At 38.9% G+C, this 21,992-nt stretch overlaps 2 protein-coding genes across 2 annotated transcripts in view; both read right to left on the bottom strand.

Moving 5' to 3' along the window:
- The window catches only part of LOC105921678 (NLR family CARD domain-containing protein 3), a 1,041,521-nt gene that overhangs the window by 71,089 nt on the left and 948,440 nt on the right, over positions 1-21,992 (bottom strand). The window lies entirely within an intron of this gene.
- LOC105924043 (gastrula zinc finger protein XlCGF57.1) lies at positions 12,099-15,153 on the bottom strand. Its single transcript, XM_036128320.1, has 2 exons — positions 15,121-15,153; positions 12,099-13,759 (listed from the first exon to the last, which is right to left on the bottom strand). Coding segments are annotated over exons 1-2 (1,515 nt in total). The 5' UTR covers positions 15,122-15,153; the 3' UTR covers positions 12,099-12,245.

Below are 21,992 nucleotides of genomic sequence, written 5' to 3'. Positions count from 1 at the left end.
ACTCGGTAAACGACTGCTTTTTCCAAATCTAAGACCATGGTTTGTAAACATTGTTGCTATGGAACGTGCAACAGCGACTCGAGTTACACTGATCGGCCGCATATGAAGGATGTTTTCTTCAAGACTGCCAAGGAGAAATGTGTGCGCTTGGTACACCGGGGCGGTTGGCCTGCACAACAGTTCAACCCGGAAAAAGTTACCAAATTCAAGTACATATGTAGCAAGCATTTTGTCGGAGGAAAGGGCCCAACCAAAGAACATCCTGACCCAATTCCAGCGACATCAAGTCAAGGTAAGAGTATTTTGGTGGCCGACATGTTAATAAAGTAGCGCCTGCTACCATGACAGCATATAGGCTATCATGGTAGCAGGCACTAACATGATAGCCTGCTACCAGGATAGCTTACTCAAAAACATTTCAAATGAGACAAACATTAAACATATACCCATTCCTGGACGGTGATTGCAAACAACAACAAAAAAAAATGGCCGACGCTGCCATGATCGCCGCGCAGGGAAAAAAAACAAAGCTTACCGTTCATCAACTCGGCCAGTTTTCAAGTCTTTTTAAGCCCTCGAACCTCAAGCCATCGTTTGAGCTGAAGGTTGGTGTGTTCTTCGACAGTGCGACCAGTAATCCGTGTGCCTGGGACATCGTCTTGGGAAAGTTTAATGGCTGCAAAGTCGGTCATATCGCTGGTTCTGTTGCGCTTGTAATAGCTGGGTTATCCGTGCGTTCTCTCCTGTATGCCCTACCTAAGCGGCAAAAGGGGCGTTGCTCTTGAGACGGTGATGTCACGTGCGCGGTACCCCATTAGCATGATTACCTTATTGTAATTGAAAATGGGTTTTTAAGTCAAAATCTCATGCTTTTTACAGCATGCACAAGGTTAAAAAGTAGTTTGAAGAAAAAATGATCCTTATCAACAATTAATCAAACAAAGATTTTCTTTATTTCCAGAAATGATATTTATACAGAAAATGATATTAAAATTTCCAAGGACTAAAGAACAGTTTGGTATGGTTCAAGTGACAAAAGAGTTTTAAAAATATACATGTATACATGTAACAATATATTTTAACCATATAAACTATATTAAGAAAAAAAATACTTAGAAAGACCCAAGGACTTAAGAATAGTTTGGTATAGTTCAAGTGATAAAGGATTTTTTTAACATATTTTAACAAGATAAACCATGTTGAGAATTTTTTTTAAAGTAAGTTAAACCAATGAACATGTAAGGTGAAGTTAAGCCATAAGCCTATAATAGAACTGTAAGACTTGACAAAGAATATTGTTCTCTTCTACAACACCTTCAACTTTATGATGACAATGATAATGGGTTTATGAATGTCAACCCTCTAGGATGCTTCTGGGCAAATATGTCTATGATTTTCTTGATGTCTAAATGAATGTCCTTGTGGACATACATAAGTAGCAAAGCCACAAACCTTTCCTGTCCCATTGTTGACCTCAGCAAAGTTTTCACTGCTTTAAGGCCAGAGTTAGAATGTTCCACAGAAGCACTGGTAAAAGGTATAACTGACAGAAGGTGACGAATCATAGAAATGTTTGGGTAGCACTTCATATTTGTTATCCTTAGAATTTCAGGGAGAGAGCTGGGTTTTTCCACTGATGATGACCCCGTTGTGTGCCACAACTTCACTTCCTGCCTGAATGTTGATCCTGATGGTAGATCATCTTTATATGATGTAAAGATCTCTTTCTCACTCTCATCGTTCATCATATGCAAGTTGCTTGGCAATAGTTTTAAGCCTAGTATGTCTTCATAAAGGAGACGATTCTTAGTTTTAACAATAAAACTCATGTGGCACTAAAAGGTTTAGATCAGACAATACACACTACACAATAACTATTGTATGTGTGTCAATGTCCAATGTTTTTTTTACTTTACACTCTTTTTTTCATTACTTTTCAAAAACTGCAACAAAAATTTAATTTTCATAACTTTCCCGTTTAAAAAACTTAAAAAAGGTTTCCTGAAATTGCATTACTTTACAACTTTACACAACTTGTGAGAACTCAATGTTTTCTCATTATCAACATTTTCTAACAATCATCATACTGTTTTTCTGTGGGGAGAAAATAAGATTAAGGTTGATCCATACTCCAATCTGGAAGGTGGCGGTAATCCACCTAAAAGTTGTTTGCCAACCACTATTGAAAAAAGAAAAGAAGAAGAAGTAGTAGTTGTAGAAGAAGAACAGGCTCGTCACTGCGCACTGTTATCTAAGATGGCCACGACCGGTGCGGCAGAGAGTGATGGATTAATTAGCGATAGTGATGGAGTTTCATGGATTTATTATCATCATCTGAGAGCGATTTGGAATATATAGAAGACTTTCTTGACAGCAACCTGATTTTTGACGAAATCCAGCCCAGTTTGAGGCAAGGAGACCAAAAAGGAACAGTGAGTTGAATCTGTCTGCTGCAGCAGCGGTCTCCTTATTTTTGTGATGTTTTTCCACTTTTAACCGATGTATTACAACATCAAACTGCCATGCACGTGGGCATTGTTGCTTCAACAATAGCTCTAGAAAATTTCAATGGTGAAGTCCTCTGGAAATCCGAAATAATTGTTGTTTATCACAGCTGTATGAGTGCAGTGCCTCTGCTGAAAACAAAACAGGATGTGACGTCAGGCCGCCATTACTGCCCATATTTGGGCACTAAATGCCGCCGCCAGTATCGGTGATTGCGACGACAATTTATGCCACGCCGGCGTCACAGTGCGTTCTAAATGACAGGTACTTGCTATTAATCTTAATTCTATGAAGGATGTTTAAATTTCGGGCTCTTTAAAAAATACTTTTGGTCTCCAAAAGGGGGGTGCGCGCGCCCCCTGCGCCACCGCCTGAATCCGCGCCTGTAATCATCCTTTAAAAGAAATCAGTCTTCTGGATGTTTGTTCCAGATAGGTAGAATATAGGAAGTCAGCTTCCAACAACAGGTTGTAAAGCGCTTTGGGGTAGTCAGTCTAGTTAAAATGCTATACACTTACAAGCAAATTACCAGATTAGGCATGAATCAGAAGAATTTAGTGGTCTGAAGGGTTGAAATGACTGAGCTGGGAAAAATGTCTCTCTGTTTGTATGGATGGCTCAGCAGTGATGACCGGCCCAAAGAGTGGAGTTAAAGCGTGGATAAAATCCATCAATCCATGTGTTATAGCTACCCACTGTGTCCTGCATCAGCAGGCACTAGCTTCCAGAGACATGGACCCAGATCTTCTGTTCTGAACACAGATATCACTGCAGTTAACTTTGTGAAATCCAGAGCTTTGAAATCACAGCTGTTTGGTCAACTTTGTCCAAATCTGGATGCTGAACATGACGCACTGCTTTATCACTGAGGTGTGATGGTTGTCTCATGGGAAAGTGTTGCAGAGAGTTTTTGAGCTACGCAGAGAAATGGATAAATGTATGAAAGAAAAAAATTGACATTTACATTTCTTTCATGATCCAGACTGCATTGCCAAGTTAGCCTGTCTTGCAGATATATTCAATATATTGAACAGCCTCAGCTTCTCCATCCAAGGAAGCTACACATCTATCCTTAAAGTTAGTGACAAAATCACATTTATGAAGAATAAGAATACACGATGGAATAACAGACATGTTCCCCCAACTGACTGACTTTTTAAACAATGAGAAGCTGTCTGTTGCTATTGTGAGGGATGTTGTGACTTCACACCTAACGTCACTGTGTGAGAACTTCAGCTCATATTTCTCTGATGTGAACACTGATGCCTGGGACTGGGTGCTGATCCATTTTCACCTGCTGCAACAAGAAATGGCTTAAGAGGTAAAACAGAAGAACAGCTCTTGGAGTTATCCTGTGACAGAACATTGAAGGTCAGATTCCAACAGGAAAATCATGCAAACTTTTGGGCCTCCCTCTCACATGAGTATCCTGAACTGGCTGCTGAGGACATGAAAATATTGCTGCTGTTTTGTTAGAATTATTTTTATTATTCTCTACATGTTAATTTTTATTTACCATGTTTATGGCATTTATCACATATTTACTCATTACTATTAAAAGGTTTTAAGGTTTGAGTTTATTCAGACATTAAAGTTTTTTTCAGATGACTGATATCTCTCATGTATTATTGTTTGTGTTGATTATTATTGTCATTTATTTACTGGAACATATACCATGCTTCATCTTACCTCATACTATGTTTTTCAACTGTCTCTCTTATCATTGCAGAAGGCCTGTAGAGATATAACTCTTTTTCCAAGACCTGAACTGAACTGTGTGAATGGCGTTGTATTATCTTGAATGTCACATCATAAATGGTTTCTAATTAGGGACCTCCCTGAACACAATAAAGAGAGAGGAAGCACAGGGTGTGTTTTCAGAGCAGTAAGGAGTTGTAACTGAGCACATCTCTGCTGTTCTCCTCTCATATAAAATCAGAGCTCTGATACATGGGGAGTGGTGGCCTAGTGGTTAGAGCAGTGTGCTTTAGAAGGATGCAAGTACCCAGTTCAATCCCAACTGGCTACACTCTGGGTCCTTGAGCAAGACCCTTAACCCCTGATTGCTCCCCAGGCGCCACACAGTGGCAGCCCACTGCTCCCCAAAGGGATGGGTTAAGATGCAGAAGTGAATTTCTCCATTGTGAGATCAACATGTTCAATTATTATTATATGATGGAGCTTAATTATTATAGAATCAGCTACACCTGTTAGAAAATCTAAACTCTCCTGAGTTTCCTAATGTGTTTTTGTCTGCTTTGACTCTAGATTGACAGAAGTAGCTATTTTAATCCTCAAAAACGTTAGTTTTATGATATTAAACAAGATTATAGATCCTAAAGGTAGATTCATTATAATAATATCTGTTCACAAACAAAAGTTATGTATTGTCAATTTATATGGTCCAAATGTTGATGACCCCTCATTCTTTTATAAACTTTTATGCACTTTCAAAGCAATTGGATTGTTCTCCTTTTATTGGGGGTAACCTCAACTTTGGTCTAATTAAGGAAATAGGTTGATTACAACAGGGACTATCTATCTATCTATCTATCTATCTATCTATCTATCTATCTATCTATCTATCTATCTATCTATCTATCTATCTATCTATCTATCTATCTATCTATCTATCTATCTATCTATCTATCTGTTGTTATCTGAAAAGTTTCAGAACCCTTGTGATAATTCAAAGTTTATTTTTTTAAATCCATTGCTATTGTAACTTGATTTAAATTGGACTTTTATTCCTCTTCAACACGTCTGTTTCGTCACCAGGTGAACAGCTCTTCAATATTTAGCAAATATCCACCTATTTTATCTGTATTTCATGAACTGGACCAGAATCAGAGCTCCAGGCGGTGTTGCACCTTCCCAGGCTTTAAACTCAAAGTAGAAGCAGAGCAGAAGCTGTGGAGCAGAACCCAGCTGCTCAGAGTTCTGGTTGGACCTGCTGGGCTGTTTTCCAGGAGGAGACGAAGGTTTGGGATGTTGACGCCCCTTTTTGGGATGTTGACACCCCTTTTTGGGATGTTGACGCCTCTTTTTGCAAAAACACCCCGAAATTTAAGTTAAATGCGAGAAACGTGGATATTTTGGTAGATGAGTGAGTAGCTCAGGGAGTAAGAAGACATGCTGGTTGGCTTACTGTTACCTAAAGGTTGTAGGTTCAACTCCAGAGGGTATCTTGCTGCTTTTTGCTTTGAATAGAGGGAAATTGGAGGTAAAAGTGGTCTAGTCCAGGAGGTGAACCTGCAACCTGTGACTCTGTAGCTCACTTCTTACTCCTCTGAGCCACCGCTCATCACACCAGAAAGGGTTCTCAGGCGCCATTTCTCTCATAAAAATTACAGATTTTGGTAAAAAAAATAAAATAAAATAAAAAATCCAGGAATGAGCCAGAAGCTGAAGCTCCAGCTGAGGAAGAGGGCTGATCAGGAGGTGGTTTGTTGGTCTGAAGGCTCTTGGTTCTGCTCCACAGATCATCACCTGCAGAGTCTCCTCACACAGCTCTGCTTCATGAAGCCACTGAAGCTCTTCAAACCACCAGGAGCCCGGTTCTTACAGAAAAAGCCTTTATTTTTCCTCAGTATATTACTTCATGTTTACATAAATAGAAATAGGTTTTCTTTTTGGACTAGTCCAGAACCTCAGAATGAAACATTTATAGACTGTTTCAGCACAAGTTGCATTTATGTAAATGCTACATGCTACTTTTGTCCTTCTGCATATTTTACTTCCATCAACATTTATTCTAAGTTTTTCTAAATTTCTAAATTTCACACTTTTTTTCTGAGAGTTTCAACATTTTTGAGAGTGACCTTTAGGGATGCTTTTGTCTCATTTTTCTGTAATTGTTTTTATTTTGGGTCTGACTCTTATCATTCGGAGAGTCTCACCAAAATTTCACTATGGTTACATAACAATAATAACTTTTCAATCTTGATTCTTGAAAAGTTAGTTTAGAGCCCTGCTCCTATCTCTCATTCAGGACCTTAACTCAGACTTTGTCAGCAAATTAACAGATTATTACCATCAGAATGAAATTGAGAAGGCTGGTTTATGATCCATAATCTGATCAGCGTCCATCTAAACTCATGAATTTACAGCGCCTGCATGTGGAGGATGGAGCTGCAGCTCTGCAGAACATTTTGGGATGATCATCATTTCCTCTCAACAGCAACAGCAGGAGTTCTCTGCCATCTCCGAACCAGCTGCAGGTCCACTTCTGTGGTTATTTTATGGAACAAAAAAGTCAGAGAGTTTCTACTTTAAATAAATCTTGGTGCAAATAAACACGTCATGATGAAATTATATGATTTAGAGCCCATATAAACGGTGATTTCAGAATACTTTCTTTCCTTTTAATCTGAACACGTTTAAATTCAATCAGGGAAAGTTGGGCATGTAAACAAGCTCCTGTCATTAACCAGCTAACAAACTAAGAGCCGCCTTACGAGCTACCAGACTGATGTCTACGCGGCAGCTGAAAGAATGACTTCAGCCGCTCAGGACTCTGCTCACAGCCCTGAGACAAGCCCTGTCCTCGATTCCTCACTTTGAAACGGAACAAACTTAAAATATTGTAACGACTTACCCTGCTGTTGAGCTTCCATCGCCCTCATCAATGACTCCATGTTGTTTCAGCTCCTGCATCATCAATGTGGCGTTCCCATGCCATGTCAAATCTGACATGTTACTTTTTTTCTTTATCTTTGGAACAGCAACATGCTTCCTATCTTTTAAGGACTTAGTTTGAGCCGTGTTCTGTGTCTTCATTAGTAGTAGTAGAACAGGTTCTGGACACAGAGGCCACTTTTAGCCATCTGAGCCGTGACCTCTGACCTTAACGGAGGCCTGCAGAGCTTTAGATGTTGTTCTGGGGCCTCCTGGATAAGGGCGTTGATGAGCTCTTGGAGTAATTTTTGGTGAGTCAGCTAATCATGGGAAGGTTCTCCACTGATCCATGTTCTCCCAATGTGTGGAGAACAGTTCTAAGAGGTTCTCTGGACTCCAAAGTCTTAGAACAATGTTAATAACCCCCTTCAGACTCACAGATGTCAATAACATTCCCTCATCTGATTCTTTAGACTGATGTGTCGCTTCGAAGGATCCTTCTCCCCACTTTGTACCGCCAGACAGGTCCTATCAAACGGGTTTTCTGGGTTCTACGGGCCGTAATCGGACCCGGTTACCTTTGTGTCAGATTTAAATGCTTTTCATTCCTCACATCACCGCACGTGAATACAGCAAAATAAAACCTGCACACAATTCTGAAGTTCTAAGAGCAGCTCGGATAAAAACCCAATGTTGACCCAGAGAACGTCACATCAGTAGAAGACAAAACGGTTGGTTCTCCTATACTTAGAGTCAGAGACATCTAGACACTGTGGTTTCCTTTACTGCAGGTACCAGCAGCTCCCCTGTAGGGACATCTGCTGTCTGGGAGATGAATTGCTGTCTTCCAGTGTGAGCTGTACGTTTCTAAACAGCGCATTATTACAAGATACTTTAAAAGTGAGAAATTGATGAGTCGAAGCGATTTTATTGCGGCCCGTCTAAAACGACATCATCCTTCTGCTTTCTGCAGAAAATGCACCAAAAACCAACTTTCTTAGCCTTCAATATCGGTTCCATCAGGTCACTTAGGATCGGATTCTGTTTTCTGCTGGAAGAACTTTCCTGCTATGAATATTATAGCATCACATACAATTATTAGTGTTTAATAAATAGAACAAAGATAAAAAATGGTGTAAAGAAAAATAGGTAATGGTAAAACCCAAAAAGCAGTGAGTTAGGTTACTTGATTGCCTGTTTTAAAGGTGTCCTCAGTTATGTCATTATTTCTTCCAGAAAATGAAGCATTTCTCCCCAAAAACCTGTTTAAGCTACATGTGTGTTTGTTTTAAACAGGTTGATTTCCCTTTATGTGAATTGGGGCAACACCAAAAAGCAAAGAAGGAAAAGAATTTTTTTTACATAATTTCATGGGCTGGACAAAATTATTGGTGCTTAATATTTGCTAAATATTTGGTTGCACAACTGCATAAAAAACAAAAAGAAAACTGAAATAAGTCACTTCCTGTAGCCGTCAAGCCTTTCTCCCCCCCTCAGCTGGAGTTTTGGACCACGGTCCAGGTCTCGTGAAGAGTTCCTTCAACCCGGTAAGTTTGCCATTTTTTGACCTCGTATAGGAATAACGGATTGTGAACACACTGTAATACAAACACATGCAATAATATAATAAAACCTTACTTTGCTTGTTTTTTGGGGGGAAAATATTAACTTAGAAACCACTAGACAACACACAGGATCTTGAACATTGGAACTTTATATTGAACTAAAACCCAAAGATGAACAATTGGTCAACAACATATACAGAGCTCTCAACTCTCACCCAGGCGCTTTTATCAGCGGCCACCATTCAAAACGTAATTCAGTACATTGTGGTGGGATACTGCATCGCCTTGCTCTTCAGTGCAGGTGCAAATTATGTTACATGTAATTTAGAGCGCACTTTAATAAGGTCGTTTTAAGGAACATCAGCGGTTTTAGCTCAGACCTGTCATTCCTCCTCTTCCCTCTAAAGGGACCCCGAGACTCAGCCTTTATTTATGCATTTTTCCCACTGTCTATTCCTCTCATCCAGCGCAACAACGGGGGTAAAATCCACCTACCTCAAAGCCTCAAACCGGTATCATTAAGTATAAATTATACTGATACCAGACGTTATAATTTTTTTTTTCTACAGTAACTTAGCAACCAGTGAGACGCAGAGCTTGAAAAGCTGCGACTATACTCATCAAATTTGGGGTTGCAATGCATAAAAAGTGCTATACTCTTTAAGACTATTAGTGGGCTAAAAGCGAAGCAGAAAGTAATCATTCCGTCCGCTCCGACCACAAACAAAATGCGCTCAGAGAACAACTTCAAACTCTGCCTTGGGCTTGCATAATTATGCACCAGAGCGCCCTGCGCCATAGAGGACATTTGTCTGGTGAGCGCGGAGACTAAGATGAGAAACCTGTTGCAGTAAAAGGTGATAATGATGGTTATAAACTGTACCACACTAGAAGTGCATGGAGCTAAAATGAGGGAAAAATCAGCAGCTGGATTATGCGTAAAGACGCAGTGTGAACCCCTGTGTGCTTTAAGTGTTGCAGCTGAGGGGAAAATGTCAGACCACAGAGGCTTGATGAATCTCAGCCTGATTCACCAATGAGGTTATAGATGTACACTGATAAACAAGCCCATAGATTAATGTGTAATGGTGTGTATATATATATATATATATATATATATATATATATATATATATATATATATATATATATATATATATATGGTAAACTTAAAACTACTTTATTATTTTATTCAGTATTATTTGAACAGTTGTGTTTTTTTCTGTTTTAACCCACTAACTGAACAAGAACGTGTTAATACTTCTCTTTCACTTTTTAACTAAAGTAATACATTTATACTTCCATGTCTGGTCGGATAAAAATGTGACTGAGTTGATTGGACCGGCTCTTCCAGGGTCCAGTCAATTCCACCCTCCAAAAATTAACGTAATCTCACTCTTAACTTTTGATAAAAGTTGAGATGTCTGAACATATATGAATGAAGCTTCTCAGTTGTCGAAACTATTAAAATCAAATTGTGTGGGACCACACTCTCAATCATACACCTAAGCCGGCAAATAGTTAAAGTTCATCTAAAAAAAAAGGGTCAGGGAAAAAACTTGTAGCAGGCCAGATGTGATTCTGAAGTGTGATACCTTACTCCAAAGGAAAAGTATTGAACCCCAATGTCACTTCAGCCCCAGTTGGAAAGGAAAAGATGATGTAGGATGTTGTCAGCTCCTTTATCAGTCCCTCAGTCCACTGGAAATTAGCAGGCAACAGAAAGGTCCATGGAAGATGTAGTCCTCAGACATCGTAACATAAACACTTAACTTAAGTTCACCTTCTGCATGATTGTTAACTCTGGAAGCTCCTACACTGGAAACCTTTGTTATGTCTCTATCTGTCTGCTGAGTTATCTTACAGTACTTCGACCACTATACTGCAAATTCCCAGTTGAAATATACACAGTTGCTGGAAATAAAGATGTAGAGATGATGTTCTTACAAAGACTGCCGAGTTGAAAGTCTAAACATCGAGAAAATACCAGTTTTTTCAACCAGATTTGCCACGTTTTTTTCTCTATAGACAAGCCTCCTTTTCATGCTCAATATTACATCCTGTTTCCTCCTGCACTCCTCCCACTTCATGACTCTCAACCAATGACTGAACAGTAAAAATTCTTAAGCCCTACACCATTTCCTTTCTCAACATGAGCTCTTCAAAATAAAACAAAATATGTTGCAAAACTTTCTTTTGTAACAAATCCTATTTTACCCCAAGTTTCTAATGCCATATTGCTTATCTTACAGACCATTTTATTCTAACCTATTTAAAATGGTTAAACCTTTTTTATTCATTACAATACTAACACTGCTCAGATTACTGATTTTAGCTCAATTTTAGATGAATTAGATTAATTTATGCAAATTACCAGTTTGAGACTTGTTACACCAGGATTGTTATTTTTGATGTTTTCTCCCCTGTTGGTTTATTGAGACTGTCAATAAATATCAATAGATTAAAAAATATAATTAAATGCAGTTACTGCTTGCTGTTAGCTAATAAAAATCTGATCAGACTTCTTTATGTAACCCGTGTCCTGATAAATCATGTTTCAAATTTGTTTAAATATTGTTTTTTTTAATGTTTAAGGACAGTATTTGTCCTTATTGGGCTATAATTAACAGACAGTCACAGTCACACAAACAGTGAATGCATGCATTGCCGGTGCCAGTTTTGTGATATCCTGAATTGTTTTAAAAACTGAATGTTCTTTACAGTTTGTGTGGTAACAGTCCTACTAATAGAAACAAGGAATGCATATTCCCCTCATTACAATTTTATATAGATTACATTGACCTGCATTAAACTATAATTGAACTCTATGCAGCTAGAAAGTGCAGTTTTAATTTATAAGGCATTGTAGCACTATCAATCAATCAATTCATCAATCAATCAATTTTATTGTCAACTACAATTTGCATTGCAATCGAAAATTCAGTTCCAGTACAACCGTCCATCACATACACTTAAACATTTTGGGGGAATGATTGACTGAGGCCTTGCGTTGCCAAGGAACGCAGCCAGTCGGCCACTGCTATTTCAGCGCAGCTGTTAGGTGCGTTCCTCTAAACTGCCCCGGACCCCGCCTTACACGGAGTCCACAGGTGCTGCCCTTGAAATCTGTAGAAGAAAGATTTTACATGGGGGAAGCACAGGGTTTCTGCATGTGTCCAAAACTCAAAGTTGCCTTAAAATGTTATTCCAACCTGCTGCTGCAAAACGGTAAAACAGGGCGGCTTCAGCGAGTCTGTTACCTTCATATTAGAGACAATAATCTCACCATATTGCTAAAAAAATAACCCTAGTAGAGAACTAGAAGACTTGTCTGAGGAATCGCTGGTGAAGATTCTCAGTCATCCAGGACATGGTCATTCCAAAAAAAGTAAGAAAGGTAAAAAACAAAGCAACTGGACTTGTTTTTCGTGGTTGAAGACGCTTCGCTTCCTCTCCAGGAATCTTTCTCAATTCAAAAAGTCTGGAGTAATGTGGAGTAACAAGCTTTATACTACTTGAGAGCTTGAGAGCTTTATACTTTATACTACTTGAGAGCTTTTAAGACCGTAGGGGAAGCTCTGAAAAAGTATTACAACTAAAAGATTTATTTACCTTGTGGGTGTTCATGTGTCTGTTTAAATCTGACTTTGAGGAACATCTTTTACCACATACATCACAACCAAAAGGTTTCTCCCCTGAGTGGATTTTCATGTGCTTGGTTAAGTTTGACTTTGACGTATATGTTTTTCCACAATCATCACAACCAAATGGTTTATCTCCGTTGTGGATGCTCATGTGCTTTTTTAGACAGGCCTTTGATGATAATCTTTTCCCGCAAGCATCACAACCAAAAGGTCTTTCCCCAGTGTGGACGCTCATGTGTGTTTTTAAATGTGATGTTAAGGAAAATCTTTTACCACAGACATCACAACAGAAGGGTTTCTCTCCTGTGTGGATCATCACATGTCTCTTTAAATCTGATTTTGAGAAACACCTTTTATCACATGCATCACAACTGAACAGTTTCCCACTTGCCTGATTTCCCAAGTGGATTCTTATGTGTTTGTTTAAGACTGACTTAAAGGAAAATCTTTTCCCACATGCATCACAACCAAAGGGTTTCTCTCCTGTGTGTATTCTCATGTGTTCTTTTAAATGTGATTGTTGGGAAAGCATTTTTCCACAAAGGTCACAACAAAAGGGTTTCTCTCCTGTGTGGAGTCTCATGTGTTCGTTTAAATGTGATTTAGCAGAAAATCTTTTTCCACAATCATCACATCCAAATGGTTTATCTCCTTTGTGGATGCTCATGTGCTTATTTAAACTGGACTTTGCGGAAAATCTTTTACCGCAAGCATCACAACCATAAGGTCTCTCCCCAGTGTGGACGCTCATGTGTGTTTTTAAATGTGATTTTAAGGAAAATCCTTTACCACAGACATCACAACAGAAGGGTTTCTCTCCTGTGTGGATCATCATATGTCTCTTTAAATCTGATTTTGAGAAACACCTTTTATCACATTCATCACAACTGAACGGTTTCTCCCTTGCCTGGTTTCTCAAGTGGATTTTTATGTGTTTGTTTAAGACTGACTTAAAGGAAAATCTTTTCCCGCATGCATCACAACCAAAGGGTTTCTCTCCTGTGTGTATTCTCATGTGTTCTTTTAAATGTGATTGTTGGGAAAGCATTTTTCCACAAAGGTCACAACAAAAGGGTTTCTCTCCTTTGTGGAGTCTCATGTGTCTGTTTAGATGTGATTTATCAGAAAATCTTTTTCCACAAGCATCACAGCCAAAAGGTTTCTCTACTTTGTGGGTTCTCATGTGTCTATTTAAGTCTGACTTGTAAGACAATAGAGGTTTCTCTTTACCCTCTTCACTCTTCATATGAACAACAGTTAATGGAAACCTGGTATCTTCAGTCTCCTCCTTCAAATGTATTTGCTCTCCTTTCTGGCTGACCCAGACTCTTTCACTTTCCTCCTTTATGCAGCGAAGCTCCAGCTCCTGTTGATCCACATCAGGATTCTGTTCCTCAGTGATCTCTTCTACAATATCTGCAGAAAACACTGAAACACATTGCATGCGTTATGATAAAGTATATCTTGACAACGGTACAGCCATGGTAAAGTTTAGTTTTAGAGAAATAAATCTGATAAATAGTATCAGCTAATAGGTATAAAAAAAAAATCAGAAATGGCTTAATAAATACCCCCACTGTCAATATTTTTAACTGATGCTTTCTTTTCACGTTCAGCCTCAGTTTAATCCAGTAGTTCTATATATTACATGGTCTGCTTATAAAATAAAGTCCTTTATAGATGTGCTCATATAGCAGAAGTTATGATGCCACTTCCATTTTTTTATTTTGCTTCTCGTGCCTGATATCCCTCTACTCCTGCGCTGAGTGACAGGTGCATCTTTTTTATGACAAAGACATTTTACCTTAATCACCCTATTCAGCAAATCTAAGATGAACAGTAGATGAGAAAATTTGCTGCTTGTTAGTTTAAAAAATATTGTCTCAGCTTTTACAGTTTGAGTTTATATCCAGAAATGTAAATAGGTTAGCATGGCAGAGCACTAATAAAACTATTCAACAGACCTAACATGTGTAAGTAAAATTCACAACAGCAACACACTGTTTTAGAATGGCATATTAGATTGTTGTGATTGGCAAGCTGTTGTACCAATTTGAGCCACAAGGTGTCAGTTTTACTTATAGCTCCTTTAAGGTTGACGCACAAGTCTGAAGAAAGAAAGGGAGAGGAAAAAGCAAACAAGACTACAGAGCTGCTGATTGCTCTCCAATCTCTTAGTCAATTTTGATGTTTCTGGTCCTGGAGACCATTAGAATCCCTTCAAATTACAGGAATAGTCACCTAGTTATGAATGCATAAAAAAAAAAAATGAATGCATAAACAATCCCACACAGAACAAAAGAATTAAACAACAACAAAAAAAGAAAAACAGGGCAATATTCCTTAGTTTAATTCATTAAGTGAGAGCAGTCAAAGAGCCACTTGCAATCAATCTTGCACTATAAATAATTTAACAACACCTACACTGATCAGAAACTGGGATCTGTTCAGGCTGAGATTTGAAGATTTATTTTATAATTTCCCCAAAATAAACACATTTTACTTTGCCACCATATCTGACGGTGAAACTGGGATCCTGGCTGAGTTTGTTCCAGCAGCAAGAGCAGCTTTGTGTTTCCTCACAGACCAGCAGACTCTAGCATGAACACTTGACCTAGAGAGTCAGGAGATCTGAACTGGAGCCTCTAGTCAGAGGTTGAAGAAATAGGATGGGAGCACGTAGAGTCAGACTGAGCTGACATTTAGTCTGATAGGAAGCTGATGAATCCAGAGAGTTTTGGCCTTTAGCTACAACACAGGACACAGAAACAAAGTAAAGCAATCCTTACTGTTGATAGGAGCAGCAGTTAATGGAAAGCTGCTATCAGTCTCCTCCTTCACAAGGAGCTGCTCTCCTTCCTGATGGACCCCGGGTTCCTCCTGTTCCTCCTTTATGTGGAGGGGCTCTGACTCCTGCTGCTCCCCCTCAGGACTCTGTTCATCAGGAGCCTCTTCTTTAACATCTGCAGCCAACACTGAAACACATTACATGCTTTATCAACAACTAGATCTTTACAATGTTACAACCATGGGAAAGATTCAGTTTAGAGAAAAAGATTTGATCAGCAGTGTAGAGAAAACTGAACCTCAGGAACTGACAGTTTCACCTTAGAAATGATCACCGGTAACTTTAGGGTCATTCTGTTGTGGAATTTAATGTGATTATTCTGTTAAAAACATTTAATAACTGCTAAATTCTGCATCTGTTATATCTATGTTAAAAACATTAGTAGATTATTTATCTTTTTTAGCCAGTTAAGTTATTACAGCCACTGTTGAAGGTCCAAAGAGCCTCTTGTTGCCCCAAAGCCACAGTTTGCAGAGTCCTGCCAGAAGGTGATGGACAAGAAGAGCTTTAATGAGAGAAGCAGTCAAGGTGACAATGGAAACTCTGGAGGAGAAGCAGAGATCAGCAGCTCAGGAAGGACAATCTGACCACAGGACAAGTTTTCTGGTGCGTCTCATAGCTAGAAATGTTATGGTAAAGTGGTGAGAAGACAGCCAGAAGAAGTCCTGTTGGAGTTTGTTACAACCATGTAGGAGATTCCTCCAAAATGTCAACAGATGAGACAAAAACTGATCAAACTGCCAAAAGCTTCAAGTTTGGCTCCACAGCACCACTGTTCATTCCCACGACCACTCCATCCCCAATGGAGGCGTGACAACAGCAGCTAGATACACGCAACTAAGAATATGAGTGCTAAGGCTGAATGGTTTTGTTAAAAAAAAAATGTAATACTGCAATTGCGCTTTAATGTGATTTTTTCAGTGTAATTTATCATGTCTTTTTAAACATATACAAACAACAAATCAATCTGATTCATCGCTGTGCAGATTAGGTGCTAAAAGAGCCACTGTGTCTCAACTCGAAGCACAAATGATTAGTTGTCTGAGATGATGTAGGTAAGGAGTAGGGCTGTGCATAAAAATCGATATAAAGATTAATATCGATATTTTTAAAAACGATTTAATATCGATATTCTGGCTTTCAATATCGATATACCTCCCAACTTCTAGGGGGCGTTATTACAGCGCAACCATTACAGTTCACAGCGAAGGAGAGCAAGTGAGACGAATTTGTGGAACGGCCGACAGGATTTTAGAAGCTCCTTTGTCCCTAAAATCAGATGTTTGGGCACATTTTTGGTTTCTGTGACACGTTAAATGCATTGAAGCAAATGCACTTTATTTTCCTGTTAATATGTCTGTGATCAATAAATAGAACATAAACATAATATTTGGCTGATTTTGGTGATTGAATCACTGAGCATTAATTCAAAGTAATAAATATCGATATTGGAATCAAAGCAAGCTGAGCTATGTATCGAGAATCGTATCGAATCGGCTCATCCTAGATGATACCCAGCCCTAGTAAGGAGAAGCTGTTATCTACATTTCAGATATATGATATAAGAAATGTGTTTGGAATGTTAAGATAAATTACATGCAATGGGCTACACAGAGCAACTACAATCCAATTGTACATTTGTTGAAATTTGAATTTAATATTTGAAATGCTGTCAGTATCGGTTACATTTCTAGTTCCAGTGCAGAGTAAATACATTACATTTATCTGTCAAATGTATAATTGAATGTATCATTTTGCTGTTTTATAATTTAGACAGAGTATCTTAGATAAAAAAAAATGAGGGTGGGGTTTATGTGCATTTCTATATATTCTAAAGAAAATACAGGATAATTCTAGACAACAGACATATTTTGACTATATTTGGTTTAATAGGCACATATTTACCGTCTGTCTCTGTTGCTAGTAGTTCAAATGGAAAAATGTCTCATCAGATCTGGTGATGCTTTAAACATTAACAAACAGCATCTAGTGTGTGTCATGGTTATACAATTTTGCAGGAAATGCTGATTTTCTCTTTAGACAGACGAAACGCACCCTGACCTCCAAGTCAAGCATCAAAAGATTGGAGCATGCATATTGCGTAGGACCAATGACGTCAGACCAGGGTAAGTTTGTTTGTAGATGTCCCTACCAAAGTTCAAATCAAATCTACGCCCTTGCATCTTTGTGTCACAATCAGACCATGATGGGACCACAGATATTTTTAGTTGCTAAAAAAAAAAAAAAAAAAAAACAGAACTCAGCTAATCTTGCTATTTGGATCTATTTGTATTTGAGCATTTTACATCTGCAGCTATATTCACTTCTGCACATGTAGCATCTGTGTCCGAAGCGCTTCAGACATGGACTGGTCATGAGACCGTCATAATATATGGCAGGCTTATGTCTTACATGAGAGTGCATATATATATATATATATATATATATATATATATATATATATATATATATATATATATATATATATATATATATATATATATATATATATATATATATATATATATATATATATATATATATATATATACACACACACACACACACAAACTGCTAGATTTGTCTCTCTTGTAACCAAGAGAGACAATTACTATTAAATGTAGTGATAGCAACCTTTGTGCATCAGTCCCCTACTTCTAAGCTAACCCTACTTCCGTGTCTTTAGGGAAATCATTCCTCACTTTTATCAATATAGCTAGTCTAACTATTGCCATCATGCAGGTTTTACAAATGCACAAGGTTTTATCGAGTGAAAACATTTCAATCTGTTTGTCACTGCTTTTGGATGGGCCTATATTGTAGCTTGTTTGACAAGCTTTAGCTCAAAATTGTGTCAACTCTAAGAATCTTATATCTGGACTAAAAATGGAAAGCCTGTTCATTGTCAGGATTTACAGTTAACACTGTGGGCTGAGCACCCCTAAAGGTCAGATCCTAGAATTGCCCCTGATCACCACCAACAGGATAAGAAGCTGATTCAGTAGTAAAGCAGGTTAAATTAGGTAGAGTATCTAATAGTAGAGCCGGGAGTCCTAATTTTAACTAAATGATACCTGCAACCGCAGGTGTATCTATTAGCAAGTTTACCACTTCCTGTAGGTTAACCATCACTTTATCACTTCACCATGTTCTTAGTATACACCCCATTTGCCTGCACTTGGCTGTGTACAATTTTAAAGTGCATAGCACTGACCTTACTTGAAGAAGGAAAACTTAAAGCTTACAAAAAGGTTGTATTTCTGTCTAAACTTGGTCTAAATTTCTCCTGCACTTGGTTGTTAATATAATTTTAAGGAAATTTGACTTTCAAGGTTTACCAACATCTAAAAAATGTCATTCAAACTGCGTTTGCTTTGTTTTACTTTTCACTTATACTTTTTATTACATTACTTGAGTACATATATTTTTACAGTAATTTTTATACTTAAGTACAAGACATTTCAGATACTTTAAGACTTTTAATCAAGTAACATTTCAGTCAGTGACTTGGACTTTTACCAAAGTCATATTTTGGAGAGGTACTTATACTTTTAGCACCTCCAATGCTACATGCTAAGCTAGCATTAGCACCTCTTAAGCTACATGCTAAGCTAGCATTAGCACCTCCTAAGCAGAGCTGCAGGCTTAGCCAGTTTTCTGGGGGAAAGCCTGCAACGAGTTGTGATGAAGAGGAGGAATCCATCAGCTGCTGAAAACGGCTCCTAAACTTTAGCTCCATCCACACAGTTAGCATGAAGAAGGAAATCTCCAAACCTGATGGGTGCAGCAGAACTCTGGGCTGGAAAACATCCCCCATCATTGGTGTCTCCTCTGCTGCGTCCTGCCGCTCTTTGAGCTCCTGCTTCCCTCCAGTTTCTCCGCTGTGCCTCCAGCTGCTGGACTTCTTTCCAGACTTCATCACTGCAGCAGCTGGCTGCATGTATTATATAGCTCAGTGGGCGCATCACAACCCGATCTAACCCGGAAGCACAATCGGTAATGTTACGTCAGCCCCATCCACTGAGCTAATATAGCTCAGTGGCCCCATCACGTATGCATAAAACAGAATTGCTTTCGGATAGCCGTTCATTTAAACAGCAGTGGAAATAATTAGTGGCTACTTTGTGATCGTTAATGTCTTGTTTTGTTTTGTGTAATCAGCTCTAAAAATGTATTGTTTAAGCACTGTACATATTCCCTCACATTTAAAAAGAGAAAAATGTTTTTAGGACCATCAATGGAGAACCTGTTATTTCAGCTGTGTGAAGCATCCTGTTCCCCTCTATAAATATGGGAACAATGATTGTTTCAATTATTGAATCTAGCCAGGTTTTTTGTTTCTGTTTATTTCTCCCATCATACCTCCTGTAAATTTGTACAAGTTTACTGAATATTACACAGACCTATGTGCCTACCTGAGAAATTCATAACCTTATTCCTTTGCCATTAGTAATATTTTAATATTGGGAGCAGCAGTTTAACAAATGTTAAACAACAAACACAAAGTCCACAAAACCAACACCAATGTTTGATTTTAAATTTCTCCTACTGATATCAAGCTGAAAATTGGCTGTGTTTAGCAAAATACTTCTACATCACATCAGAATATTCTATTATAGTTAAACCCACTTGGAATAGAACCATGGTTCAGTGTTCCATTAAAGTTTGAAGCAGAAAAAAAAGCGTGAAAATAAAAAAATCAGCAACTGAGTGGAGCGGGTGACCGCCCCAAGATGGCGGCCTGCTCTTCATATGCCTATGGTTTTGACGTCTCTCCACCCCCAAACAGACGGCTACGTCGATCTTCCGGGTTCTTTGTCCTTGTGTTGCTGTGAGGCCAGAATCGGGAGTGTTGGTGAGGCTGAAAGAGAGCAGCAGCTGCTGCAGGTGATGAAGTCTGGAAAGAAGTCCAGCAGCTGGAGGCACAGCGGAGAAACTGGAGGGAAGCAGGAGCTCAAAGAGCGGCAGGACGCAGCAGAGGAGACACCAATGATGGGGGATGTTTTCCAGCCCAGAGTTCTGCTGCACCCATCAGGTTTGGAGATTTCCTTCTTCATGCTAACTGTGTGGATGGAGCTAAAGTTTAGGAGCCGTTTTCAGCAGCTGATGGATTCCTCCTCTTCATCACAACTCGTTACAGGGTTTCCCCCAGAAAACTGGATAAGCCTGCAGCTCTGCATAGGAGGTGCTAATGCTAGCTTAGCATGTAGCACAGGAGGTGCTAATGCTAACATAGCATGTAGCATCGTACACCATCCAGTCTTTTTTGTCTACCTTCCTACGAAAGTTACTCCGATCAACGCTTTTTAGTTTATCTTGTCTAGAAAGAGGGTTGCGTGTTTTTTTTTTCTTTTTTCTGGCTGTTGGCTATGGAGGACCAACCCTGCCATAATAGGGCTCGGGATCCGCGTTGCATTGTGGGACGTGGCGGCCATATTGACAGCAACGCAACGTTAAAATACCTCTGACATAACGTTGTTGAACGAAGAGACGTAGAAGTAGAGTTGAGAAAGAATAGATATAAAAAATATGTTAAAATCCCGAAAAGGATCTGAAATTTACCGGGACACATTAAATAGAGAAATCAGGGACCGGTATGTTGACAAAATCAGCATTATTATGGAGCGCCGACGACCACTTGTTGCCACTGTTTTGCATATCGGACGTCTTCGGCTACCTTGTTTGTGGTGTGAGCGCCTATACTTCATAAAAGTTCCAAAGCTACAAGTCCTTGGAGTCTCATGTGCAGTTTACGAATGGATGGGTTCAGGAGCTGCAGATCATAAAGCCAGCAAACAGTGGAAACACAGTAATTCATACAAAGGTAAGCTGTGCTCAGACGGGCTCTGGCACCTGCTAACCGTTAGTGCTAACAACCACTCACGCATGTAATGTACTTTTAACTAGCTGCTATGTGTTTCAAAGGTTTAGTTAGTAACGTTAACTGCCAACCCTCCCTAAACCCTCCAGGTTTCTCACGTATTTGAGCCTTTTCCCGCTGCCGTTTTAGTATTTATGTGCATGTATGTGGTGTCGCGGCTGAAGGAAAGAAACAATGTAGGCTATAAAATAAAACCGTGCATCTTTAACTTACCAGAATGAAAATGCAGGGAACACACTCTCATTGACATCGGGATACTGTGGAAAGTTATGATCGGTGGTCTTAAAGCCGCGATCCAAGCGAGCCGACAACTCCATTGCGCTTGCTGTCTCTCCCGTGGTTGCGCCTCCAGGCAGGAAAGCGGTGGAAAGTTAACCCATTTTCTATGTTTTTCCCATGGCGATCATGTGTTGCGCTGTTACAGCCCACAATACAGCAACGGTTTACCATGGTTGAAATGAAGTTACGGTAAAATTAATCAAATTAAAACACGGCTGAGAGGGAGTACAGTATGCGGTAGTCATAGGCAGTAGTCTGAGTAGCGGCGGCGGGGCCGCGGAGGCTTTCAATATGGCGGCCACACAAAGTAATACGTCATGACGACCAAGCCCTATTCAGAATGTGTAAAGAATAAATTAATCAGTCAATAACATTGATACTGGGCCAAGGAGGAGCTAAAATATTCACGCGCCGTTAAAGTCAACAAAAGCAATAAAGACATTTATTAAATAATTCACCAACTAAATAAAGACAAATATTTCTATTTCAATTCTTAACTGTCGTATTTTATCTGTTTGCGTTATGTTCATGTTTTTTTATTTAAACCACTCATTTATAATCATTCGTTTTATCTTGCGTATTTATTACAAGTGATTATTCATCTGTAAGTGATTTTTTTTTTTCTTTTCTTCTATATAAATTTACATCCAAAT

The sequence above is a fragment of the Fundulus heteroclitus genome, chromosome 24 (assembly GCF_011125445.2).
Source record: "Fundulus heteroclitus isolate FHET01 chromosome 24, MU-UCD_Fhet_4.1, whole genome shotgun sequence".
Lineage (NCBI taxonomy): Eukaryota > Metazoa > Chordata > Actinopteri > Cyprinodontiformes > Fundulidae > Fundulus > Fundulus heteroclitus.
The sequence above is the reverse complement of the archived record's forward strand: the minus strand, read 5'-3'. Positions and strand labels throughout refer to the sequence as shown.